This window comes from Vombatus ursinus, unplaced genomic scaffold, assembly GCF_900497805.2.
Source record: "Vombatus ursinus unplaced genomic scaffold, bare-nosed wombat genome assembly UNPS02014813.1, whole genome shotgun sequence".
NCBI lineage: Eukaryota > Metazoa > Chordata > Mammalia > Diprotodontia > Vombatidae > Vombatus > Vombatus ursinus.
The window spans coordinates 33606309-33633981 of NW_020954591.1; the positions used below are offsets into that span (position 1 = coordinate 33606309).

Consider the following 27673-nt stretch of genomic DNA (forward strand, 5'->3'; position numbering starts at 1 on the left):
CCTCCCTTTAGGGTCTCTAGAACCTGGGCATCTCTTGTTTTACATGTAACAACAGTAATGAAGACTGCTTAAGGACAGAGTCTGTTTTGCTTGTGTCTCTCCATCTCAAGGGACGAGGATAGGACCTGGCACATAGGAGATACTTAATAAATATGCCCTGATTGAGTGACTGATGGTTCCTCAGAGTGGCTCAGGGCTAAGTACACTGGCGTCATGGAGATCAATGTGTAAGGATGGGAAACAGAAGAGGAGGAAGGAAGGTCAAGGATGGAGTTAACAACCCCTCTTGAGTGTTTGTACTTACCACTCCCCTTGACACCATAAGGCAGCTGGTAGGTGGATGTTGTCTGTATCCAGAAAAAATCCTTCAACTGCAAAAAGGTGGGTTGGTCTCGAGAGTAGCTACAACCCCAGGGGGAGGAAGGGGAAGGGTGAAGTTCATCCATCCATTAGAACCAGGGCCAGGCTTCTGCCCAATACTATCCCCTTACCCCCGACTGACCCACCAGCCCCAGCCCACCTCGTTCTCAGACTCACAGTTTGACACCCTCCCCTCCCTACCACTCTCAAAGGCTGTCATTACCAGTAATAGATCAATCTTCTTCACAAGGCACCTGCCTTCCCACCCTGAAATCAGCCCTATTCTCTAGTTGTGCCAATGGAGTCCCACCCTCTCCCTGACCCCATCCTCACATACTTGCCAATGAGTTGAGCAGCCTTCTTTTCCACCTCACCCTGAGGGCACTTCAGTCCTTCCATTTGGACAGGGAAATAAAAACTGCAACAGAGGGAGGGAAAAGAGGAGAGTCAGAGGCTCTCCTGCCCTTCTGCCAAGAACACTGTGAGCCTGGCACCTAAGACCCACCAACTCGGACAGGTCCAACTAGGGCTCCCCTTAACAATGTGCAGGATATTGGGAGAATGAGCCTTTGAGTCGGCAGAACGTAAGCTCCCTGAGAACTGTGTCACTTTTGTATTTGTATCCCCAGGCCTAACAGAGTGCCCCAATTCCTAATCCCCCAGTTCAGGGTTCATCCAGATCCTGGTCAATGAAGAGAGCAGTTGGCTGTCCCAGGTTTGCCCAATCTACCAGCCCACCTATCTCCATGGGGAGAGGAGGAAAAAGAAACAATAACAGGGGGCATCTGGCAGGGCAATACTTCACAATCCATAAAAAGCTTTATCTACACTATTTCTTCTATACAAAAAATTATCCCATTTGATCATCACAGTAGCCCTGTGAAGCCAGTAGTATAAGTACCCTCACCTCCACTTAAATGAAGAAATTGAGTTCAGTGACTTCTCTAGGAAGGGGAGGGGAAGGGTATTTATATAGGCATTTATATAGCATCTACTACACACAGGTCAGATACTGTGCTAAACACACAACACACAGTCATCTGGCTGACATGCACTTCAACTTCTCCTGGGCCCTCTGCTCTGTGCCTGTCCCCACCTCCATACCCCTTCCAGGTGTTCAGGGGTCAGGCTTCTAAGTTAATATAATGAAGATAAAAGCTATACTTAGGTACCACATACCTGTCTTCTCGGGAGATAGAATACCAGGCCATGACCAGGAACAGAGCCAGCACGGCCAAGATCTTCCAGCCTACAGACAGGATATCCAAAGAGAGTAGAGGAGATGGTAAGAATCAGTGCCCCAGTTCCACTTCTAATCTTATCCCACCTTCCTTCTCTGCTGGCACCCTTACAACCCCAGCTAAGCAAATTCATTCTAGCTCAAGATAAGCATATCCTCACATCTAGTATAGTACAGGGGTGGTAGTTCCCCTTCTCCCTCATTCCTGAAGGATTCAGATGCAAGGTACTTGTCCCACTCTAACTACCCCAGATTGGGAGGTGAGATATAAGACCACCCACTATACCAGAGCCACCCTCTAAGGTAGGACAACCCTCCAGCTAAGGTACTCACGAGACTTGCTGATCATGTTTCTCAGCAGGTAGCACGGCTCCCAAGGAGAGCTTTCATCTCGGCTGCCTCGGGCCACCTAGGAATAAAGAGTAACAGGTGTCTGATCAGCCCCAGAAAGTTAACTTCTTGACCATTCAAGGAAACCACCCTTATAGGCTATCTGTTTCCCTGACTGCCTGCCAACTCCCCGCCCTGAGGAAGTACGTAACTGCTTTATTAATTAAGTCAGGGGTGGGGAACCTTCAGCCTTGAGGCCACATGCAGCCCTCTAGGTCCTCAAGGACCTTTCAGAGTGAATCCAAACTTCACAGAACAAATTTGAAAACCTCAAGTCCCAAATCCTACCTTACTGACCCCTAGGTACTTTCTCACATCCTAGGAGACAAATTAACAGAAGAGGGTAAGCACTACTCCACTGGAGAGGACTGAGAGACAAAGAAAGGCCTGTTTCCATCCATTGGGAAGATGAGTAGAAAACAGAACTCAGGCTTTAACATTTGTACCAGAATCCTTCCAACTTGTAGCTCTGCTTTCAGATTATATGGCCAAATGTGGGTAGTCTCACATCCACTTTGCAGCAAGCAAGCTTCTCCAACTTTCTCCCTCCTCTCCCCCATCCCACTTCATTCCCCTAGGAAAGGATCAACTTGGCACATGGAGAGGACTGCTCCCACCTTCTTTAGGGAGTTAAGCTAGTCTGGAAAGGGTTTGGTTAATGTTCCATCTATACAGATGTTTACCCAACCATCACTACCCAAAGTCAGCTACCATTGGCCCTACCAAGAAATGTCCAGCAGGATGGCTGGACAGAAACATCCCAACAAGTTCCCATTGAGCAGGAAAACCCAAAAACAATGGCTCAGAGTCTGTTGGCCTTTCCAAATTTAATGCCAGGAAGATACTCCCTGTGCCCCAAAGTAAGCACCTCCTTTTCAGCTTTCCTTCCCGACTAGCACCATCTTATTCATTTCCTTTTGAGCTGACCAGCCCAAACCCCGTCCAGGAATTTTGGGGGATGTATAGAAGAAAATATTTAAAAACTTTCATTTACATAGCATTTTAAAGTTGACAACTCACTTTCTAGTCATGACAACCCTATGAAATAAGTTGCACAAGAATCAACACACACATTTTACAACGGAGGAAACTGAGACTGAGAGAGAAGGGTTTGGTGCATCATCAAACAGCTAAGAAGCATAGGAACTGAGAACCCAGGTCTTTCTTGATTCCAAAACGAGAGTTTTCTCACTGGTCTATATTATCTCACTGAACCAGTTTTGGTTATCCATTGCCTACAACGGATAGTCCTAGATGACTAACCTCTAGTCACTAGTGAACATGCCAGGCACTGGGCTAAGCACAAAGAAAAAACCAAACTGGTCCCTGAACTCAAGGAGCTCACAGTCTAATGGAGAAGACAACATGTAAACAATAATGCACAAACAAGTCATATAAAAAAAAATGGAGATAATCTCAGAGGGAAGGCACTAGGATTGAGGGGGACCAGGAAAAGTCTTCTTGCCCAAAGTAGGATTTTAGTTAAGACTTGAAGGACGCTAAGAGGGAGAGATGTCCAGAAAGGGGAAAAGTCAGTGAAAATGCATAGAGTTGGGAGATGGATTGTTGTGTGTCAGGAAGATTAGGGAGGCCTGTGCCACTGGGGAAGGGATTAAGATGTAAGAAGACTGGAAAGGTGGGAAGGGGCCAGAGTATGAAGGGCTTTAAAAGCTAAACAGAGGATTTTCTATTTGGTCCTGAAGGTAATAGGGAGCCACTTAGAGTTAACTGAATATGGGTGGGTAATACTGGCCAAAAAGGATTTTCTATTTGATCCTAGAGGTAATATGGAACCACTGGAATTTGTTGAATAGGAGGGTGACACGGTCAGACTTGCACTTTAGGAAGATTCCTTTGATAACTGAATGGAAGATGACAAGGTCAATCAACAAGCATTCATTAAACACTAAAGTATGTTGCCTAGTGTTCAAGAATTTCCACCAAAAAAAAAATTAAATTAAAAAAAAAAAAACCAAGAATTTCCACAATCAGGCTTCAATCTTATCTACTAAGACTTGATGATACCAACTTTCTCTACCAGCCAGACTAGTCTACTCACTGTCCCCAACTCACTCTGTACATTCTGGACTCAAGTCTTGGCTTATACCACTCCCCCTCCTACTCCTATCGCCCTTTCTTCTTCTCTCTTGCCTACCCAAATCATAACTTGAGATTCAATTGATCCACCAGGACTCTCCCAACCATCCTTAGCATTCTTTCTTGAAATCTCACAGAATTTACCATTTACTGTCTTATACTGTTACTCAAATGTCTCATAGAACAATAGGAAAAGTTCATATCTGCATACTGACTTATAAAATTTTGCATAAAAAATGCATAATGATTTATAAAATGTTGTCTTCATATGAACTCTGAGAACAGTGCAAATATCTTTTCTTTTTTTACAGATTAAGAAACAGAGGCTCGAATTTGGAAATACACCTAAAAAGTCACTAAGCTGTACATATCCACTGACAATGTGATATAACTACTAGGCATATATCTCTAAAAAATAAGAGAAAAAAGAAAAGCAGTTGTATAGCAACACGTTTACTGTAGGAGAGAACTAGAAACAAAGTGGGTACCCATCAATAATTGAGGAATGACTGAAAAACCTACAGTTTATAAATGTAATAGAATATGACTCAAATCAATCCATAAATATTTAACAAGCACCTACTACATGCCAGGCACTAAATTAAGCACTGATTTAAAAAAAAAAAGTCAAAAGACAGTCCCTTCTTTCAAGGAACTTAAAATCTAATGGGGGAGACAACATATGAATAAATATATACAAAGCAAGCTATACACAGAATAAATAGGAAATAATTAACAGAAGTAAGGCACTAGAATTAAGAGGGGTCAGGGAAGGTTTCCAGTACAAGGTAGGATTTTAGTTGGGACTTAAAAGGAAGCCAGGGAGGTCAGTAATCAGAGTAGAGGAGGGAAAGGGTTCCAGGCAAGAGAGACAGTCATAGAATATACCGGAACCAAAAGATGGAATATTTAGTTCATAGAACAGCCAGGAGGCTAATGTCACTGGATCAATGAGTACACGTTGAGGAGGTGTACAAAGACTGGAAAGATAGGAGGAAGGTAGGTTATAAAAGGCTTTGAATGGAAACAGAGCATTTTGTATTTGCTCCTGGAGGCAATAGGGAGCCAATGGAGTTTATTGAGTGAGGGATGACATAAGAAATGATGAAACAGACAGATGCAGAGAAACCTGGGATAGCTTATACAAACTGGTGAAGAGTGATCTGAGCAAAACCATAACAATTTATATAAAGAATGACCATAACATAGTAAAAGAAACCAAGTGTGACAATAACTGATCAATACAATTACCAATCACACCGACAAGAAACTGATGATGATTCAAAACATGATCTCCTCCTGGCAGAGAGGTAATGAACTAGAGAGGTATGGAAGGAGATAGGCATTTTCTGATATGACCAATGTATGGTTTGATTTTGCTCTAGAATTCTTATTTGTTAGCCAAAAAAAAAAAAAACAACAAAAAAAAAACTGAATTAGATAAGAAAATGTACTTCCTTCCTTCCTCTGCTCTCGGTACTGACCTCCCTGGCTTCAAGTCCTAACTAAAATCCTACCTTCTACAGGAAGCCTTCCCAACCCCTATTAATTCTAGTGCCTTCCCTCTGTAAATTATTTCTTATTTATCCTTTTTTATTATTTGATTTGGAAAACAGCTCTCTGGGAAAGGGAGGAAAAAGAGGGACATGCAGGGAGATAAGAATGATGGAAGAACAAAAGATCCATTAATTTTTTTTAAAAGACAAGAAACAGAAGGTCATAGCAGTAATGTGACTTGTTGTCGTGACTCACCAGTGGTCACACTGCTGTGTGTGTCAGGGCCGTGGTCTACTTCTCCTGACTCCTAAAACCACTGTGGATTGTGGAAGTACTTTTTTTTATAAACACTGTGAAGTACGTTATAAATCTTAAAGTGCTATAAAAATATAAGCTGTTATTTCAATAACACCAACATCACTTGTGTTACCCACCCAATCAAGATAGTAAGCTTGAAGGGCAAAATTGTATTTTGTTTATTTTGAAGCCTCTCAAAAACACTTCATGTATATAAATTACACACATACACGCACACATATACATGCATATACCCTTTTTTAAATTTTTTTTTTTTTGCTGGGGCCACAGCCAGAGCAATGAATGCCCCTGAGAAGCTCCAACTAAGGCTATAGGTAGAAGAAAGACAGGACAAAACCCAAGAGCATCCCGACAGGGAAGGAAGGAAGGAGCAAAGAAGCAGAGAGGCAGGAAAGGAGAGGAAACAGCAAGAAAGGAGGGGAAGAGGAGAGTAGGAAACAGAATGGGGGAGAGGGAGAAAGAATAAAGAGATCTTCAGTCATTTAGGACCTTTGATTTCAACTGTATAAGGAGCTCCTGGTGAGGAAACTCATACCAATGCAACTCAGCAACTGGTTTGCAACTGTATGTCTTAGAGTTGTATGGGGCCCAGAGAGGTGAAGTAACTTTTCTGGAGTCACACAGCCAGGATGTGACAGAAACAAGACTTGAGTTTTTTGTCTGTTTGTTTTTTGGTGAGGCAATCAGGGTTAAGTGACTTGCCCAGGGTCACAGAGCTAGTAAATGTCTGAGGTTGGATTTGAACTCAGGTCCTCCTGACTCCAAGGCCGGAGCTCTATCCACTGTACCGCCTAGCTGCCCCCAGAAGTAAGACTTGAACCCAGGTCTTCCTGACTAAGAAGTGAAGCTACCTTAAAAACAGTAACCTTAAAAAAAAAAAGTAAAGCTCACTATATGCTCTACCATCTTGCCTCTCAAGGGTAACAAAGCTACAACTACAAGAATGAACAATTAATTAACCTATTATTAGCCTATATGTTTGCAGAGTGCTCTAGACCCTGGAACCAAGGGAGACTTCTTGAATGGGCTGTATTTTGAATCCACAGGGGTTGGAGGGGAAGGAACTGGCTTGGCACAAAAGAGGGACAAGTTCATTCTCAAGTGAAGACTGGGAAGAAGGACAGAACCAGCTGCAGTTTGTCTCCATGTCAAGTCCCTGGAGACGAGATCCCTGTGTCCTCTAAAAACGGTAAGTCATTACAGCAAGGGTGGAGAATCTGAGGTCTCGAGGCCACATGTGGCCCTGTAGGTCCACAAGTGCAGCCCTTTGATTGAATCCAAACTCCTTGTTCTGTGAAATTTGGATTCAGTCAAAGGGCTGCACTAAGTGGTGTCCACTTAGTATTACAGATTACGAACTGGTTATTAATTTACGGAACAAATGCAAATCCAAGAACAAATGCAAAGATCACAATGATGCCCCACAGACCCGTCTCCTCCCTGAGCACTCAGGTACCAAGAACATGAGGGAGAGGTCGAAATGGGATGGGCCTGGGAACTCAGGGTCCAGGGACAGTCCCTCTTAGAATAGGGACCAATTCCTACCTTCCAGTGGGTCTTCCCAGCATGTCTGGCTCCTTCCCAGGCCAACTCTTTGCCTTAGAAGTCATTAAGTCCTGGGCAAGTGCTTCTCTTTCTCATCTTCTTTTGTTGGCCCATTACCCCGTTAGTCAATTTGTCTCTCCTCTATACAAGATGAGGCAGTAAAAGTCAAAAGCCAAACAAATCCTTAGATTTTGGCCCTACCAGGATGGGAGGGGCTAGATACTACCAGGATGAGTAGGGTCTGACTGGTTAATTAACAGAATACTTCCTCTCTCTTCCAGGACAGAGATTTCCCAAATTTCTAGACTTTAATTACCCTTTCTTCCTTTAATTCCATAATTAGTCCCCAACTCCACCTAAATAAAAGCCTATCATATCACTTATTTATTTGTTGTACCTGTGTTTTTATTATCATAAGGATCTTCCCAGTGTCGAAATAGCCTCCACTATTGTAGAATGGCAACCATTTCTAATTTATAAACTTAGAGGCTGGCTATATGATGTATATTTGTTTCAATTCAACAAACTTTTTTTTCATGGCTAGGCAATGGGGTTCAGTGACATGCCCAGGGTCACACAGCTAGTAAGTGTCAAGTGTCTTGAGGCTGGATTTGAATTCAAGTCCTCCTGATTCCAGAGCTGGTGTTTTATCCACTGTGCCACCAAGCTGCCTCAACAAACTTTTTTTAAGCTTCTACAATGTGCATGACAATATCCTAGGCTCCAGGACACAAAGATACAGGGGGAAAAAAAGAGTCCACTTCAAAGATCTTACATGATCCTTTGGAGATATAACATACTCTAAACAGGTAAAATAAAAAAAGGTAATTTGAGGAGGGAGAAGATCATTAACAACTAGGGAGAATCAGAGGTTTCATGGATAAGTGGTACCACCCAGGTAGGAGAAGGAAAAGAAGGAAGTGCCTCTCTGGAGGTGGGGAAGGCCCAGAGGTGAGGAAGGCCCAGAGATGATCAAACACATTTAAATTCAGGGAACTGCCCAAGGTATAATTATGGGAAAAGAGAATAATGATGAATTGAATTTTTTAAAAAGTTCATCGTTTTTGAAAAAGGGAAGGTCTATCATTCATGAATATGGTTTGGGTGTTTTGTTTTGGTATTTTTAGTTAGAATTAAAATTAGTTATCTTCTATTGAACACTGAGGAGGCACCATAATGCAGCAAAAAGAGCACTGGGCTACATCCGAGTCAGATGTCTGGGCTTAGCAAGGACAAGTTTATTAATCTCAAACTCCCAATTTCCTCATGTGTAAAATAAGAGGTTTGGACTTAATCTCTGAGATTCCTTCCAGTTATGAAAACCCAGGACTATGACTACTTTTTTTCCTAGAACTTCACGACATGCCTTGAAATAACCAGTTATTGTCTCCCTCTCCTTTTCCAACCTAAGAGGGTATCAATCACACAAAGCTGGGAACCACTGACCAGGAAAGGGAATGACTCTGAGCCCAAATCTTACAGGCACCCCCACCTAGGAAGCCCACCTCAGCTGAAAAAGTTGACAGTTCAGCTATCTTAGGCAGGCAAAACCCTACCATGGCTCACCCACTTGTTGGCTGAGGGAAAGGCCACACTGGTAGCAAAACGCCATCCTTATGGAGTTGTGAACTGATCCAACCATCTGGAGAGCAATTTGGAACTATGCCCAAAGGGCTATAAAACTGCATATCCTTTGATCCAGCAATACCACTATTAGGTCTGCATCCCAAAGAAATCATAAAAAAAGGGAAAAGACCCACACATACAAAAATATTTATAGCAGCTCTTTTTGTGATGGCAAAGAACTGGAAATTTAGGGGATGCCCATCAATTAGGGAATAAATGAACAAGTTATGGCATACATATTAATGGAATGCTATTGTTCCCTAAGAAATGATGAGCAGGCAGATTTCAGAAAAATCCGGAAAGACCTGCATGAACTGATGCTGAGTAAAGCAAGCAGAACCAAGAGAGCATTGTACACAGTAACAGCAACATTGTACGACGACCAACTTTGATAGACTTAGCTCTTCTCAGTAATAATCTCAAACAATTCCAAAAGACTCATGATGAAAAATGCTATCCACATCCAGAAAAAGAACCACAGAGTCTGAATGCAGATGGAAGCATACTACTTACTTTCTTTTTCTTGTGTTGTTTTGTTTTATTTCTTCTTTCTCATGGTTCCTTCCATTAGTTCTAATTCTTCTATACATCATGACTAATGCGAAAATATGCTTAATATGAATGTATAAGTAGAGCCTATATCAGATTACATGCCGTCTTGGGGAGAGGGGAGAAGGAAGTGAAGAAAATTTAAAATTCAAAATCTTATGGAAGTGAATGTTGATAACTAAAAATAGATAGATTATTTTTTTTTCTTTTTAAGATCATTTTTGTTTGTTTGTCTTTGTCAGGCAATGGGGTTAAGTGACTTGCCCAGGGTCACACGGCTAGTGAGTGTTATATGTCTGAGGTCAGATTCGAACTCAGATCCTCCCGACTCCAGGGCCAGTGCTCTATCCACTGCACCACCGAGCTGCCCCATTAAGTAGATTACTTAAAAAAAAATAAAGTAAGCATCTTTCCAACTGGACTTTGCTCCCTAACCACATACTATGCTAAACATGGTCAGTGGTGGAATTTAAAGATTGTCTGCCATCCTTATGAATTCTGACATGTTTGCCTTCCTTGCCCATACCAACCATAGCCCCAGAGTCATACCCAATTATTGTCTGAGGCATAAAAAACAAATCAGCCAGAGGAATAAAAAATGGTAAAATATCTCCTTGATTTTCTCCAGACCCATAGCAGGCTGGAGTCCCCTGACAGGCAAGCGGAGGTCTTCTGATTGGGGGGGGGGGGGGGAATGGCACAGCTGAGCCCAACTAGGGCTGGTAAGGCAGCTCCCTGGAAGAAGTCGGGAACCAAGTGGCTACTTGCATCTCCTCCTTCCTGCACCAGAGCTTAGCAGAAACTACCAAATGAGAAGTAGAAGAAATGAAGACAGCCCCGGGGGATTCCTGACTAGGAAAGCAGATGGTACAGAGGAGGATCGCCAAAGCCCTCCCCAACTACAAAACGGGAACCTACCTATTGTCTTTATCCCAAGGGCCCAGGAACTCACGTATTTGGAGAAACTGCCAACCTGACCTATTTCATCTGTTACCTTTGGACAGGACCAGCCCTAAACAGGTCTATCTTCCTGTTCCCTGCCTGTCCCTCCAATGATACTTGCTTCCCCAACCTTCCCACCCATCTAGTACTTTGAGGTTCTCTCCCTCAGGCTCCACATCAACACCAGCTCTCAAGAAAGTGTATGAGAGTCATTACTGCTAAGGTATAAATGATTCTTAACAACTTATTAAACTTCCTAGTACCATTTTCAATAACAATAGAGTGCCTAGCACACAGCAGCTGATTTAACTAATAAATGTGTTGATTGATTAAAGAGGGTCTAGGACAAATTTATCACTTCAGATATCAATATATTTAAGTAATGAATATGATAAACATGAAACTTCAATGAGAATAAGCAAATAAGCTCTCTTAGATATTGATACTTGACAGTATGGAAATCATGCCTGGAGTATAGTAATGGATAAATAGGACAGAATCAGAGAATCTCAGATTTAGAAAATGGTGAAAGGATATAAACAGTTCTCAGGAGAATAAGCTTGTGAGACAACTATTAACAATAATACAGAAGAATGTCTAAAGGCACTAGTAATAAGAGAAATGAAAATAAAGTTGGCTGTGAAATTTCACCTCAACACCTCATAAATGGGTAAAGATGGAAAAAGACGGGAATAGTCAGTGCTGGAGTTTGACTCAGAGATCCCACCACTTATATACACACAGATCTGTATATGTATGTGTGTGTATAATATATACATATGTATACATTGTTGTTGTGTGTCCTACGTTCTCTAAGAAGACCACGACATCAGGGAGGTGATGACATGCAAGTGAATTGGATTGGAGTGAAGGAGGGCTGTGCAAAGTCACCAGCCTCACTTTCTCCTCCAGAGCCATCTGAGTTCAGTGGCCATATATCAATCAGGACAACTGGAGATGGCCCCAGGATGCAGCAGATGCATACATACATATATACTCAAGCAGGTCAAAAATAGAAAGTCCTCATACATACCAAAATATTTATAAAAAACATTTTTTATAGCACCAAAGAACTGAAAACAAATTAGCTGACCATAGATTGGGGAATGGCTAAATAAACTGTGGTGCACAAATATAATGGGATATTACTATGCACAAGAAACGATGATTATGAAGAATATAGGGAGGAATAAGAAGACTTCTTTATATGAACTGATCGAAGTAAGGAAAACCAGGAATCTACAATGAAGACAGCATCATAAATGGAAAGAACAAAAATCAAAACTGAATAACTTGTAAATTACAAATGACCAAGCAGGAGACCCCAAAGAAAAGATATGAGAATGTACTTCCTTCCCTTTTTTGCAAAATTGGTAGGTAGACCATGGAGGAGCAGCTAGGGCATTCTGTTGGAATTGGTTGATGACCTTCTCACCAAGGTCAAGCCCATGATTCTATAACCTCCTGTCTTCTCCAGCCAATTACCCCCACCATCACTTTTACCCTCTCTCTTTCTAATCTTCAATTGCTCCTTTTGAATGGGTGTTGACAATGGACAAACTGGGGCCTGGGGAATTACCCTAATTACATTAAATTAAATGACTTTAATCATTAAGTGACCATCCATTTAAATGACAACTCTTTATGGGGACTGTCAGAGCTGCATTCTTTAGTCATTCCGGGTACGGGGATTTCCTAACCTGACTGGAACCATCTATTTGGAGAGTTTAATCTTGACAGGCACCAGAATAAGCAGCATATCCAATAACTTGTGCCAGGATGGAAAGAACCTTAGGACTTTTGGACTTATCTGACAAAAACATACAAGAACTTCCGAGTTTCAGTGGTTGCAGTGCTTTGGAAGAAATTTCATTACAACATAATCAGATCCGTGAAATTAAAGAAAAGCACCTTCCAAGGACTTACTTCCCTGCATATCATAGATCTGAGTAGAAACCTGATCTGGGAAGTTCACAATGGAGCATTCATTAAGCTCGGGTCAATCGCTAACCTAAATATCAGTTTAAATGAACTGACTTCATTTCTAACATAACGACTGAATGGGTTAAACCAGCTAAAACTGACAGGCAACTTTCATCTGAAAGAAGCATCAGCAGCAAAGGACTTTGTGAATCTCAGGTCTTTGTCTGTGCCACACACTTAGCTGTGCTGTGTGTTTTGGGGTTCTCCAATCAGGAAAAAGCTGACCCAGCAGATCTCACAGGCAGGACTGACAAAGAACACTGCCAGACAATTATCCACTGCACTCTTGCAACAGGTGCCTTTGAGCCCCACGAATATCTGCTGAGGAGCTGGATGATCTGCCTCACCATGTGGTTTCTTTTCTTGGTTGCCATCCTGCTTGTCCTTGTAATAACATTTGCAGCTTGTGCTCCGTGGCCTTCTTCCAAGCTGTTCATAGGCCTGGTTTCTGTATCTAACTCACCCGAGTCTATACTGGCATTTTAACTTTCCTGGATGTGTCTCTTGGGGAAGATCTGCTGCATTTGGGATCTGGTGGGGGACCATCAATGGTTACAAAGTTGCTGGCTTCCTTGCAGTGTTTTCGTCACAAAGTGCCATATTTTCATTGATGCTAGCAGCTGTTGAACAAAGCTTATCTGCCAAGGAGATCCTGAAAAATGGGAAGAGCAACCATCTCAGACAGTTCCAGGCGGCCGCCGTGTTGGCGTTTTCTGTGCACTGAGGTGGCCTGGTGCTTGCTGCTCTTCCACGGAGGTGAATATTCTGTGTCTCCTCTCTGCTTCCCCTTCCCTTCCTGACTAGTGAAACAGTTTCCTTAGCGTCTACCCTACTGCTCCTCAACTCATTAGCATTTCTCCTAATGGCTATTATCTACACCAAACTTTACTGCAACCTGGAAAAAGAGGACCTCTGGGAGCTCTCCCAGGCTAGCATGACTAAGCGTGTTGATTGGCTCATATTCAACAACTGCATCTTTTTTTGCCCCATTGCATTTTTCTCATTTGCACCACTGATCACTGCGATTTCTGTCTGCCCAGGGATCATGAAGTCTGTCACTTTGATATTTTTCCCATTGCCTACTTTTGCCTGAATCCAGTCTTGTATCTTTTTGTCAACCTCAAATTTAAGGAAGACTGGAAGTTACTGCAGCCACACATTACCAGGAAGAATGGGTCCATTTCGGTTTCCGTCAGCCGCCAGGTGCTTGTGTAACCCAGGATTTCTACTGTGACTGCAGCATATATTCACGCTTGCAGGGAAACCTGACCATGTGTGACTGCTGCGAATTCTTCCTTCTAACAAAGCCAGTGTTGTGCAAACATCTAATTACACAGATGAGGAAGACTCAGTTTGTCTCAGACAGTTCAGACCAAGTGGAGGCCTGTGGTTGTGCCTGCTTCTATCACAGCAGGAGATTACATTGGTCTGCTACACTTATAATATATCAAGAGTTAAAGATCGGAAAACACTGTCAACAAGTCATTGTTTGTCACACACATCCCCACGCCCTTTTAAAAAGTAAAGGGATGATTTTCTCAAGAAATGTTCACTATTTCCAAGTTTCATTAGGGAAGCACTTCTGTTGTTCCTGCCTGGTATCACTAAGAAAAAGAGAAAGTGGCAGGGTATTTCTCATACTGTACATTTTCAAAGGACAGGGGCCTAAATTGCAATCGATGAGGATCCTGTTTCCAAGCACTGTCCTTCCTTTCATATGTTTTTCTAACTTGAAAAACTTTTTAACATATACAAATTGTATTCTGCTTCATCTGATTTATAAGAGATAATGCTCATCAACACTTCCCTGTTAAGCACAAGATAAAAAAGAGCTGTTAGTATTAGAAAATTAGTTTAAAATGTGGCTTCCTATAAGGAAAAAAAAAGTCCTTGCTAATTTTGTATAGTGTTTTCAGCATTAATGTAGTGCAGAGCTAATAGGGAATGTCTCCCAGACAGAACTGTGAGGGGATGAGGGAAAACTAGGACACTAACCATTTGTTTTTTGTTTTGGGTGGTTTTGGGAGGGTTTTTTAGGTTTTTTTAGGCAACTGGGGTTAAGTGACTTGCCCAGGGCCACACAGGTAGCAAGTGTCTGAGGTCAAATTTGAACTCAGGTCTTCTTGACTCCAGGGCTGGTACTCTATCCACTGTTCCATCTAGTTGCCCCAAGGTCATCCACTGCATCCCCAGCCATTGAGAGTCATCTTGACTGGACTTTTTGCCACTGGACTTCAATGATTCTGGAGGATAGAGTGAGGCTGACAGCTTTGCACAGCTCTGCCTCACTTAAATCCAATTTGCTCACATGTCAGGACATCACTCTCATGATATCTTTGGTCCTCTTGGAAAACAAAGGACAGACAAATTATAATCTGGCTTCCAATATCATCACTTAATGAAACTGCCCTTACCAAAATCCACAAAGACCACTTAGTGGCCTACTCAAATGTCCTCATTTTTCTTGACTCCCGTAGCATTTGACACTGTTGGCTATCACTGTCACATCTCTTTCTGAAGAGACTCTCCTCTCTGGGTTTTCCTCACACTGCCTTCTGCTGCTTCTCCTCCCACCTGTCCGACTGCTCCTTCTAGGTCTCTTTTGTTGAATCCTCACCCACAACATGACCTCTTTAACTGTGGGCGTATCCCACGGCTCGGTCCTGGGCATTTTTCTCTCTCTATTCTCTCTCTTACTGACCTCATCAGTTCACATGAATTTAATTATCATGTCTATGTAAATGACTCCCAGATCTCTATTTCAAGCCCTAATCCCTCTCCTCAGCTCAAGCCTTCATTTCCAGCTGTCTACTGGACATTTCAAAATGGATGTCCTATGGATATCTCAAACTCAACAGGTCAAAAAATGAATTTATCTTTTCCCTAAAATCCTCCTCTCTTTTGAACTTCTCTATGTCAAGACCCCACTATCCTTCCAGTCACCCAGATATGCCTCTCTCACTCATCCCACATATCTATTCGCAGTTTACCTTCACAATCTCTTCCACATCTACTCCCTCTCCTCACTCTCTCAGCCACCACTCATATCAAAGTTTCTCTTCTCCTAACATCTGGACTCTTATTAGAAGAGCCTCCTAATTGGTCTCCCTCACTCAAGTTTCTTCTTTTTTTCAATCAGCACAACTGATTTTTCTTAAAGTACAAATCTGACCCGTTACTCCCCTACTCAAACTCCAGTGACTTCCTATTGCCTCTAAAATCAAATATAATCTCCTCTATTTGGCATTTCAAGCCCTTCACAACCTAGTTCCAACATGTTCTCCCAATGTTATCACACGTTATTACTCCTCTCCACACACTGAGGTCTCGCCAAACTGGCCTTCTGGTTGCTTCTCATAAACAAGCAGACCCTCCCCTGCCTCCCTGATATTGCACTGGCTGGCTCTAGACTGGACTCCCTCCTTCACCTTTCTTTGAGAAGTCAGAGTTTCCTTCAAGGCTCAAATCAAGGACTATCTTCTCCAAGAGATCCTCCCTAATCCTCCTAGCTTCAAGTCTTCTTCCACAAATCATACTGAATCTATTTCATACACATTTCCATATGTACAGGCAAACTTCGGAGATATTGCGGGTTTGGTTCCAGACCACTGCAATAAAGTGAATATTGCAATAAAACAAGTCACGTGAATTTCTTGGTTTCCTAGTACACATAAAAATTATGTTTACATTACTGTAGTCTATGAAGTATGCAATAGTATTTCGTCTAAAAAAACCACGTATGTACCTTAATTTAAGAATACTTTTTTTCTAAAAAATGCTAACCATCATCTGAGCCTTCAGCTAATCATAATCTCTTTGTTTAGTGTCTTGTCTTGATGTTGATGTCTGCTGACTGACCAGGGTGGTGGCTGCTGAAGGCTGGGGTGGCTGTGGCAATTTCTTAAAATAAGACAACAATGAAGTCTGCCACATCATTGACTCTTCTTTTCACTTGAACACTTAGAAGCCATTGGAGGGTTATTAATTGACCTAATTTCAATATTGTTGTGTCTCAGGGAATAGGGAGGCTCAAGTCGAGGCAAAGAGCCTGGGAATAGGGCTGAGTCAACATTTATCAATAAATTTGCAGCCTTATATGGGCATGGTGTTTGGTGCCCCAAAACAATTATAATCGTAACAAAAACGATCACTGATAACAGATCACCATAACAGATATAATAAAAAAGCTTGAAATGTTGAGAGAATTAACAAAATGTGACACAATGAGAGTATATCCTATTAGGAAAATGGTGCCCACAGACTTACTAGACACAGGCTGCCACAAACCTTCAATTTGTAAAAATGAATAAATGAAAATGCAGTATCTGCGAAATACAATAAAGCAAAGAGCAACAAAACAAGAGGTATGCCTGTAAAGATGTGCTATCACCCTCTGCCAGACTGCCAGAGAGAAGAGATCATTTTCACTTTTGTATTTGTGTCCCCAGTGCCTGGCATACAGCGGGCACTGAAAAAATCCTTGTTAACAGACTGATGTGTTGATTGATTTTGCCAAACTGCTCTTCCTTTTGTTCCTTTTTTTTTTGTTAAACAAAGGATGGATGATAACTCTCTGGATGGGGTAGGAAGAAAGGATCTATTTAGAAATGAAAGATGTTATAAAATCAGAAAGAGAGCAGGGGCAGCTAAGTGGTGTAGTGGATAGAGCACCAACCATGGAGTCAGGAAGACCTGAGTTCAAATCCAGTCTCCGATCAGACACTTGACACTAGCTGTGTGACCCTGGGCAAGTCACTTAACCCCAAAAGCCTCACAAAAAAAAAAAAAAAAAAAGAAAGAGACCAAAAAAATTTAAAATAAGCATCCCATCCCACCAGGTCCAATTTTTCTGAACAAAAATTTCCGCTAAAGCCTCCCAAGAACTGGAGATTCAGACTGGGCTTAAGGACCTCACACAGGAGGAGCCTGCTACCTTCTGGGGCCAACCTTTTTACTTTGGGAGGACTCTCAATGGTAAGACTAAACTGGCCTCTTGGAAACTTTCCTCCCCAAATTGCTCCCAGATCTGCCTTCGGTGACCAAACAGAAGAAATTAAATCCCTCTTCCATATGACTGCTTTTCAAGTACTTGAAGACAGCTATGGAGTAGTCTCCTAGCTTGGTTAAAAAGAAACAGATTTAGAGGAAGAGCAGAAGAAGAAACGTCCCATAAAGAGAAGACCTAAACCCTGTGGCCTTGGGCAAATCATATTAGCCCCTGGGCCTCCATTTCCTCACCTACAAAATCAAGGGTTTGAACTAGGTACCTCTGAAGTAGGCCTTAAATGATCCAGAGGCACAAAGGCCTTCTGTAAGAGATCTATGCTCCCTATGATCAAAATCAACAGGACTTCCTACAGGATTGGCCTAAGAAGTGAAGAACAATGGAAACAGAGGGCCCATTCTCCTGGTCAGTAGAGGAAGAAGTTGAGTAAGTCAGTAACAGTATTGCTATCTTCCTTTTACAGATAACCTACCTGAACCTCTTTTTTCTTAGATGTCTTACTCACAATTATTACACCGCTAGGAAGTGGAAGAGCTAGCATTCAAACAATAACTCATATTTTACAGCGCTTTTAGCAGTTTCCTCATTATAACCTTGTGAGGTGAGGTCAGTAGTGCAAGAATTACTATCCCCATTTTACAAATGAGCAAACTGAGAAGTAGAGAAGCTAGTGACTTGCCCGTTGTGACAAAAGTAGTAAGTCATATTTCTGAAGTTCTTTAAGGCATACTGAATGGAGAACTGGATTAAAAACCCACTTCTGCTAATACCATCCACCCTTATTCAATCAACTCTAGCAGCTCCTATCACCTCCAGCCAGGATCCAATACAAAATGCCCTGGTTTGGCATTCAAAGCTCTTCCTAAACTGGCCCTCTCCTGCTTTCTGGGCTTCTTCCACCTTACTCCCCTGTACATACTCTGCTATTCTGTGGCACAGGCCTCCTCGCTGCTCCACCTTCCATTCCCAGACCTATTTCATTGGCTGTCCTCCGTGCCTGGAATTCTCTCCCTCCTGGCTTCCCTGGCTTCCTTCAAGGCTCACCTTCTCAACTGCCTACTCTACTTTAAGACTTCTCTGCCTTTTCCACTGTGCTAAGTTAGTCCAAGTGACTCCATGTTTAAACCTTGCTTTACCTTTGGGCATGTTCGAAACCAGCTTGCAGACAATGGTGGTCTGGAAACACCTTGTGCCTTCGTACTTAAACTGGGGGAAAGCTGAAGTGGCATAAAACCCATTTCCTCATATGGGTACCCAATCAGCATTATTTTTTGCCTTTATACAGAAGTCATTTACTCCTGTCTATAAAAGCTACGAGCTATTTGTAACTGCAGCTGGCCGCACCCCAACAGTTTGCTGCCTTGGTGCGCAAAAAAATTATCTCTGCCTTATTTCCTTTGTTTGCCTGAGTTTGTTTTATGGACCGGAATGAGACAACACCAAGCCTGATGAGTACCTTCTTCCTCTCCCTTCCTTTTGCATCTCCTTTTGTATGCTGTCTTCATTCAATTATAAGCTCCAAGAGGGCAGGGACCATCTTTCTTTTTTGGTATTTGTATCCCCTAGTGCTTAGCACAGTGCCTGACACATGGTCAGCACTTAATAAATTTTTATTGATTTACTGCTAGTTCTTTCCCTCTGAGGCTACCTCTAGTTTATACTGTCTATATCTCATTTGTACGTAGTTGTTTGTATGTTGTTTCCCCATTAGACAGTGAGCTCCTTGAGGGGAGGGACTGTCTTTTGCATTTCTTTGTGGTGTTTAGCACAGCGCCTGGAATATAGTAAGCTTTTAATAAATGCTAGTTGACTGACTGACTGGCCTTTGGAGTCAGGAAGACCTGGATTCAAATCCTACCTCAGACTAGCTCTGTGATCCTGAGCTAGTCCCTTAACTTCTCTGGGTCTCAGTTTCCTCACTGATGAAAAGAGGCATTGTGCTCTCGTGTCTTTTCCAGTTCTTAGTCCAAGATCCTATAAAGCATTACAAGATTGTCTCACGCCAAGCCGTTAAGGTGGACAGACTCGGAGCCCAGGGCACTCTCTACTGCTCTACAACCCTTGAGAGATGCCCACTTTGTGTCAGCTGAAAGAAGACAAAAAAAGAGCTTGTCCACACAGAAGCCAAAAGAGCTAAGGGAATTAGAAAGCTCCTCGGGGCCAGATGGGGTGGAAACTGTCTATACTAGTTCCCTGAACAGAGTGAATATAGGCTGTCCAAAAGGGAAAATTTAAATCAAGATGCAATCTATTATTATTTTTTTAGAATCAATTTTAAATAATTTGGAATTAATAATCTATGTATGATCATTCCTTATTTGAATGTTTCATTTTTGATGTTTGTTAAATTTTATTTTTAAAAAATCATAATGGTTTAAATGATTGCTGTGATTGCAAGTATTGATTCAAGAGATTTTTCTCATTTTCACAGTCAAAATCTGGCTCCCTGTAACTTGTACCCATTGACCCTTTTTTTTTTTGTATTTTAGAGCTACATAAAATAAGTCTCCTCCCTCTTCAAATATTTGTAGACAGCGATTATATTCCCATGAAATCTTCCCTTTTCCAACCTAAGCTGCCCCCATTTTTTTCAATGCTTGCTCTATGACATGTTTTCCTGACCTTTCACCATCCTGGTCACTTTCCCTCAAGCATATATGATGGGTATCTTTCAATGTCTCTCTAAAGATGAAAGAAATGAACACCATATGCTAGATGTGGTCTGACTAGCACAGCACAAGATTCTTGACTATTTCCTTGTATTTCTGTTAGTGAAGCCTAACAAAATTGGGCAGCTAAATGGCACAGTGGATAGTGAGCCCAAAGTCAAGAAGACTTTATCATCTTCCTGAGTTCAAATATGGCCTCAAACACTTACTAGTTATGTGACGCTGGGCAAGCCACTTAACTGTTTACCTCATTTTCCTCATTTGTAAAATAAGATGGAGAAGGAAATGGCAAACCACTCCAGTATCTTTACCAAGAAAACCCCAAATGAAGTCATAAAGAGTTAGACATGTCTGAACAACAACAAAAAAATTAATTTTTTTGACAGCTGCATAATATGACTGGTTCACAGTCCACTAAAATGCCTGGGTCAGCCTTTCAATTCAATTTGACAACCATTTATTAAACACTCACTGTATACAAAAATTCCTCCCCATTCCTGTAATTATGCAATTTATTTTTTGATTCAGTCTCACTGTTTTGGCATGCTGAAAGTTTTAAAAAACCTCATGTCATACACAGCAATCTCTCCAAGTTTGTGTCATCTACAACTTTTAGAAACATCCTTCCCACCTATTACTTCAGCTAAGCTGTTGATATATTTCAACTAGAAGACGACCAAGGACAGAAAACTGTGGTATACCACTAGAGGCCTCTCTTTGTAGGCTGACAATGATCCAAATCAACACTCTTTGAGTACAGTAAGTTGATTAATAAAACTATCTATGTTATTATATATCCATTAATAAAAGCTCCTGCCACTGTGCCAAAAGCCACTCTCAATTTCCTTAGGCCTTATAGTTCCATTCCACTTACTGGGTTCTTCTACACCCCTCTTAGATGAAATGGCAAATGGGGAGCACTTTCCTTCGATTTGACAAACATTTATTGCACCTACTGTGTGCAGGAGCACCTTTCTAGGCTTTAAGAATATATACACACACAAAAAGAATAACCTCTGCCCTCTGAAAGGGACAACATATACAAAGTATCCCACCAGGAGTATATACACATACATTCATACATACACACAGAACTAAAATATAAGGTATGGGAAGAGATAAAGGAAATCTTCATGGGGGAGGGAAGTCTTAAAGGAAGAAAAGAATTTTGAAAAGAATTTTGAAAAGAAGGAATAAGGAAGGTGTACATGGGAATGATTCACTGCAAACACAAAGGGATAGAATATAGCATGTTGAGCTCAGCAGAGAGTTAACAGGTCAGTTTAGCTACAATATATACTGATTGTACAAAAGGGAATACTCTGAAATATGTTTGCCTGGAAAGGCAGGCTGAAGGCAGGTTATGGAGGGGTTTATTTAAATACTAGGCTGAGTTGTTGATTTTATTCTAGAAGAGGGAGCCACTGAAGCTTTCTGAGCAGGGAAGGGGCATGGTCAGACATATGCCTTAGGAAGATTATTTTGGCATCTGAGTGAAGCACAGACTAAGAGGATAAAGACTGAAGACAGAGAGACCAGTTAGGAGAGTGTGATCCTATATACAGTCCAGAGCCTGGACTACGACATTGGCATGCTACAGATCAAGCAAAGTGGTGGTACAATTAATTGATGGGGTGTGAATAGCAGAGTGGAGTCAAACTCAAGACTGCAAATCAGGGTGACTAGAAGGAAGGTGGTTCTCACAAGAGAATCAGGAAGTTGGAGGAGGAGCAGATTAAAGACGCAAGATGATGAGGTCTTTTGGCACATAGTTAATTAGAAGTGAACATCTCTCTAGGAGGCTGTCCAGCAGGCAGTCGTGATTCTGGTTCAGGGGAGAGATTAGGGCTGGATAAGTGCATCTGACAGTCATCTGCAAAGGGACGATAATCAAATAATCCATGGAAATGGAAGAGTTCATCAAGGGACAAAAAGAGAGAGAGAGAGAGAGAGAGAGAGAGAGAGAAGGAAAAAAGTGCCTAAGAGAGAACTTTGGGAGACACAGAAGCCAGGAGAGGGATGAGGAACCAGCAAAGGAAGTGGAACAGAAGCCAGCCAGGTAGAAGAATCGAGAGTGAGTAGCAGTATAACAGAAACCAAGGGAAATGAAAACATCCTTCCTGTCCAAAGCTTCAGAAAGGTCAAGGAGGATTAGTGGAGAGAAAAGGTCATAGCATTTAGCAATTAGATCACTGGCAACCTTCTTCCTTCCTCCCCAGAATCTGGGAGCACAAGTCACAACAATGCCCCTGTACCAAAGACCACAGGGAGAAAGACAAACCACCTGGGACACTCAGGACTCTGGCTTTGGGAGTCCCTTACTTTGCCTTCATCCTCCTAACCCATATAAAGATACAACTGACATGTTACAGCTCTTGAAGCTTTGCAAAGGGCTTCATACATGTTATTTGATTTGATGCTCACAACTCTAAGAATAGATCTGTAACAGGTATTAGTGCTTCCCATTTTACTGAAGAAGTGAGGTGGCACACAGCAGGACTTGAACCAGTCTCTCCAAACTCCAAGATCAGCATAGATTTTCCTCTAGGCCACAGGGCCTTAAGGAGAAGGAAGCTCCTGAACAAGGTGGGATGGCAAAATTCCGAGAGGCAGCACTGCCCACCACCCTTTTCCTGAGTCATTACAAGGGATCATTTGAAAATAACAGGGAGGTGCAGAGGCATTCACCAGGACAGAATGCTGAGCTAGGAATGGATAAGACAGTGAGACGGCCAGGAGGGAGGATGTAAATACAGCCAAAACAAAGTATGTGCTGGGAATGCTGACTCAGATACCTGTCTGCTTGACCTGGCCTGGAATGGTCTGGCACCCTGTGTAGGAGAAACCCAATTTCCTACACCCTGCCTCCCCGAAAAAAGCAAATTGGCTGGAATGACACAGAAGACATATGCTTAGCTCCCTTCCCCTGGAACTCCTCATTAGGACCACTCTCCCCTGTCCTTCTCTCCCTGTGCCAGACTGACCTCAAGGGTCAGAGATAAGACACAGGTCCCATTCCTTCTGAGCCCCAAGCCTTCAGCCCAAGCTTGGCCTTTTCTGCCCTGGAATTTCTTCCCTCCATCCTGTTCTCCAAGTGCCCTCAGGGAGTCAAAGGTATAACTCCTCACCCAGCCATTAGGTAGAACACCAAACAGGTTAAGCTACCCTTAGCACCAGAGGACTATCCACAGGGAATGGTCTCTGTGTTTGTCTTACGCAATGGTACAGTGGGATAGGCATGCTTAAGCTTTTTTCTACCTCCTGCAGAAATCTATGACTCTGCAAGCTTGGCTGAATGACAAGAGACACTAGGGTCCCAAAGCTCCAAAGTAGTTACCAAGCAACTGACTTGCCAGAGACAAGACAAATCCCTGTACCTGTTGCCATCAATCAATAAACGTTTAGTAAGCACCTACTCTGTGTCAGGCACTGTGTATGTTAAGCTCAGCTGCTGCCTCCTTCTCCCTACAGCAACAGTTCTGCAAACTATTAACCCCTACTAATAGAGGATTAGCAAATTACCCTGATTTGCATTGCTCCAAGGAGGGGGTTTCCCAGGGAAGGAGGCTTAGTCTACCCTAGAAGACAGTTTTGCATCATGGTGTAGGACCCCCACAATTTTTCTAAGGAAAAGCTCAGAATGAAGAGTTATATAGTCAGCTCACTAGTGTCACTGTATTTCTATTTAGGTTATCTACAGTCAGCACCAAGTGATCATCCCAAGAATCAATGTGAAACCAGGAAAGAAGGCTACAGCCACAACAATTTCCCATTTCTGTTTCCCATCACAATCCACCTCCAAACAGCTGATCTCCCCTCTGAAACTTATAAGAGGAGACCACCGACTATTTAATGGGATCTCTTTGATACCAAAAAGTAAATTTCTACCCTGGACTCTGTCCAGCCAACACCGCCCAGCAATCAAAACTTAAAGCCTAGTTTTGTCCCAGGCAAATGATTCTCCCAATTTATACAGTCACATTCATTAATACCTAATATTTATAAAGTTTTTTACAGTTTACCATTACATATATCATCCAGCTTGATCTTCACAGCAACTTTATTATGTAGGTACAAATATCATAGAGGTGACTTGGAGAGTGGACAGAGAACTGAACATAGCATCGGAAAGACCTAGTTTCAAATCCTACTTCATATACTTGCTAACTGTATGACCTTGACAAGTCATTAACCCCTCTATGCCTCAGTTTGCTCATCTGTATTAAGTTGGACTCGATGGCCTCCAACAATCCTTCAAGCTCTAAATATATGATTCCCTGATCATTAGTCCCATTTTACAGGAAGGGAAAATGAGGCTCAGAGAATTTAAGTGACTTGCCTACCTTACACAGCTGTTAAGTAGCAGTACTAGGATCTGAAGCCAGGTCACCTGACTCCAGCCGCTTTTTATAAGGAATCTACAACTCTCTTCAGGAAGAACTACAAACACTGCGGTAGCTATGTGGTACAGCGGATAGAGTACGGGCCTTGGAGTCTGGAGGACCTGAGTTCAAATCCAGCCTCAGACACTTGACACTTACTAGCTGTGTGACCCTGGGCAAGTCACTTAACCCCAATCACCTCACCAAAAAGAAGAAAAAAAAATCTACAAACACTCAGAAGACACACAGCTCACATAGCTCCACAGCTCCAAAGCCACCTAGGCAGCAACTGACTAAGCCTAGCCAGTCAGAAGGTAAATTTGTTGTGAGGGAAAAGCAGCAGCTCTCTGAGTTTAAAGAGAACAGCAGAAGAGGAATGAGGCCCTCTGAGAAGGAAAACAGGGTCCCCAGGTTTCTTAAGAGCTCTTTCCTAAGGTGACTAGTTTCATTTCCAGAGGAAGTAAGTGGATGGATAAATGCATCTTATTTACAAGCCTCATTTAATGTTTTTTTTTTCATTATGCATTTTATATATACTTCTGAGTGTCAAAGTGAGAGGAGGAGCTCCCTCTTCCTGGACAGGCTCCACTTCCACCTCCAGATCTTGGCAGGGGGTGAAAGGCTGAAATGGATAAATCAAGGAAAGGTGGCTGACACAAATCTTCACCAAGTCCTCCAAAAAAGAGAAGAGGGAGATTTGTCTAGGTTATTCACAATCTCTGTATCCTCCACATCCCCTGCACGGCCACACATACAAACATACACAACACAAACAAAGCCACAAACTACAGCCCCTTGAAAACTCACATATATACGTGACCCTGTACACACACTGCATTCACACACACCCACACACACATATATGCATGCATACAAACACACAGTTATCAACACCAGGGGCCTCCGACGCTTTACTTTATCACCCACCCTAGGACTTACTATGTCGGGAACCAGCTGGGCCCCCTCTGGAAGAGAATTCCCTTCCCCCATCCCTCTACTTGAGGTCTTCCCAGTTACTGCTGCTGAAGCTTTCCCCTGTCCCGCTTTCCAAGTGCTCTCACTCCCCCTACCAAAGCCACAGTTTGTTTGTCAGGTTGCTGGTCCCAGAAGCAATTAGCAGGGGAGCCACGTACAACAGAAGGCAGCACATCTGAGTGCCTGGGGACCTTGTCATCCTCCCAAAGCTGGGGTGGAAGGAAGGTTCGATGTTCTGGTTAAAGGATCTTAAACAGGGAAAGCTACCCCAAAGCCACCTCAGCCAAGTCTCAAGCTGCTTTAGGTGTATAAGCTAAAGAAGCTCTGAGAAACTTCAGAAGAGGGGCCATATGGTGACCCTGGATCTAGAAAGGCTCCAGCTCAGAGCTCCTGCCCATTTTGCTGACCTCCATCCACTCTTCTCCCTGAGACGTTCCCAGGAATGCAAAAGAAGGCTTAGGCTGCAGGGCACAGATGAGGGGCTGAGGATCCAAGGGCGCCTGGAGAGGTAGAAGCAACCATTAGGGGAACCAGGAAGGTGGAAGATGCCTCTGAACCCCCCCACACACAGACACCCCTCATATATAATCACATTGCTATTTATACACAATTACACCTGCACATAAACACATTCATCCCATTCTATCCCAAGCAAACAAACAAAAAAAAAAATTCCCCAAACTTCCTTGGTACCAACACAGACCTTAATAATTCTGTCCTTCACAAGCACTGCTCTCCTTTGGCTGATAGGGAATGGCCTCAGAACAGGGGTAGAGGAGTAATGACATCCTATGGGTTGTGACCAGATAAGGTTTGGAGACTGCAGGAATCTCAGAACTGGAGCTCAGTGGAAACGCTAGATACCAGAGAACAGGTTTGGGCCCCGCCCCTCTCCCCTTTCCCACCCCAGTAAGTCAGCCAGCTGAACCTCCCAGTCCAATGCCCCCAGGCAAAAGGCCCTGGATTCGCATGGGGACAGTGCCAAAGAGGAGACCTTCGGGGTTCTCTTTCACTCACAAGGCCAGACTCAACCCAGTAGACTAGGTCTCTTCCTTTCTGACCTGGGCTCAGGACTATAGTCCACGTCCCCTCCAAACTATAAATGCCACAAACATCAGGAAGATATTCCATCCCAGAGCTCTGTGCAGATTCAGAGCCTAACAGCCACCTAAACCAACTCAACTACTGAAAGAAATGGGGACAAGACTCATGACTACTTTAAAACTAAGAATATATAAAAGAGTGGAGAGAGCACCGAATTTGGAGTTGAAAGAACTGAATTAAAATCACAGCTCAGCCACTTACTTCCCTGGGTGAGCTGGGGCAACTCACTTAACTTTGGTGGACCTCAGTTTCCTCACCTGCAAAACGAGAAGGTTGGATTAAATGATTTTCAAGATTCCTTTCAGCTCTAAATCTCTGATCTATGCTCCACATCCCCCTCCCCCTGCAGAAGAAGACGACGACGACGACAACGACGACACAGAGAGAAGCCAGGAGTTCAAGTTTTCAGAAGAACCGCAGGCTCTATCCTATAAAGTAGGGGAAAATCCCTGACAACCATCCTCTTAGACTGTGTTCAGTTTCTGAGCCCCTTCAAACACCTGCCCATAAAAGCAATGGATAGGGACTGAGGCAGAAAGATTGGGGGCTCTAGGGACTAAGTGCTCTCTCCGGGGAACAAACCAATCTAGTTCTCCTCACTGGTGAGTTTGTGCATACAGCTGTTCAGAGCTCTTTCCCTCACCTTCATTCTCCCATTTGGAGAGTTGCAAAGACAGTAGCAGGGCAAGAAGAAAAAGTTTCATTGTGCCTGGGGTTTAGGGAATAGGATTCCAAAAGATGAGTGCAGGTGGGGGGCTGGGGGTCTTATACCATTAGACGGTGGAAATGAGAAAGAGAGAAGACCTAGCAACTTACCTAAGGGAAGGGAGCCCGAGCATCATTAGGATAGAACCGCACAGGACCAAATACAGAGCTCAGAACCACAGATCTTTAAGTGGGAAGTGCATCAAGGTTGGGGACTTTGGGGTAGAAAACTGGGAGCCAGGAGGCACATACTAACTTCTGCCACCTGGATGAAGTCACTCCTCCT

The 27673-nt window shown here is 42.8% G+C and overlaps 1 protein-coding gene across 3 annotated transcripts in view; it reads right to left on the reverse strand.

The window, feature by feature from the left end:
- The window catches only part of ST3GAL4 (ST3 beta-galactoside alpha-2,3-sialyltransferase 4), a 43119-nt gene that overhangs the window by 4244 nt on the left and 11202 nt on the right, over nucleotides 1-27673 (reverse strand). The window contains exons 1-6 of one of the 3 annotated variants that reach the window (XM_027835208.1): nucleotides 26282-26354; nucleotides 25986-26078; nucleotides 1934-2009; nucleotides 1540-1609; nucleotides 698-778; nucleotides 305-402 (exon numbers count right to left, since the gene is read on the reverse strand). In XM_027835208.1, the coding sequence (XP_027691009.1) occupies nucleotides 305-402; nucleotides 698-778; nucleotides 1540-1609; nucleotides 1934-2009; nucleotides 25986-25991 (331 nt within the window). In that variant the 5' untranslated portion in view covers nucleotides 25992-26078; nucleotides 26282-26354. Of the gene's footprint in view, nucleotides 1-304; nucleotides 403-697; nucleotides 779-1539; nucleotides 1610-1933; nucleotides 2010-25985; nucleotides 26079-26281; nucleotides 26355-26883; nucleotides 26903-27673 lie in introns of those variants that run through there. The other 2 variants (XM_027835209.1, XM_027835210.1) reach the window with 2 other exon arrangements.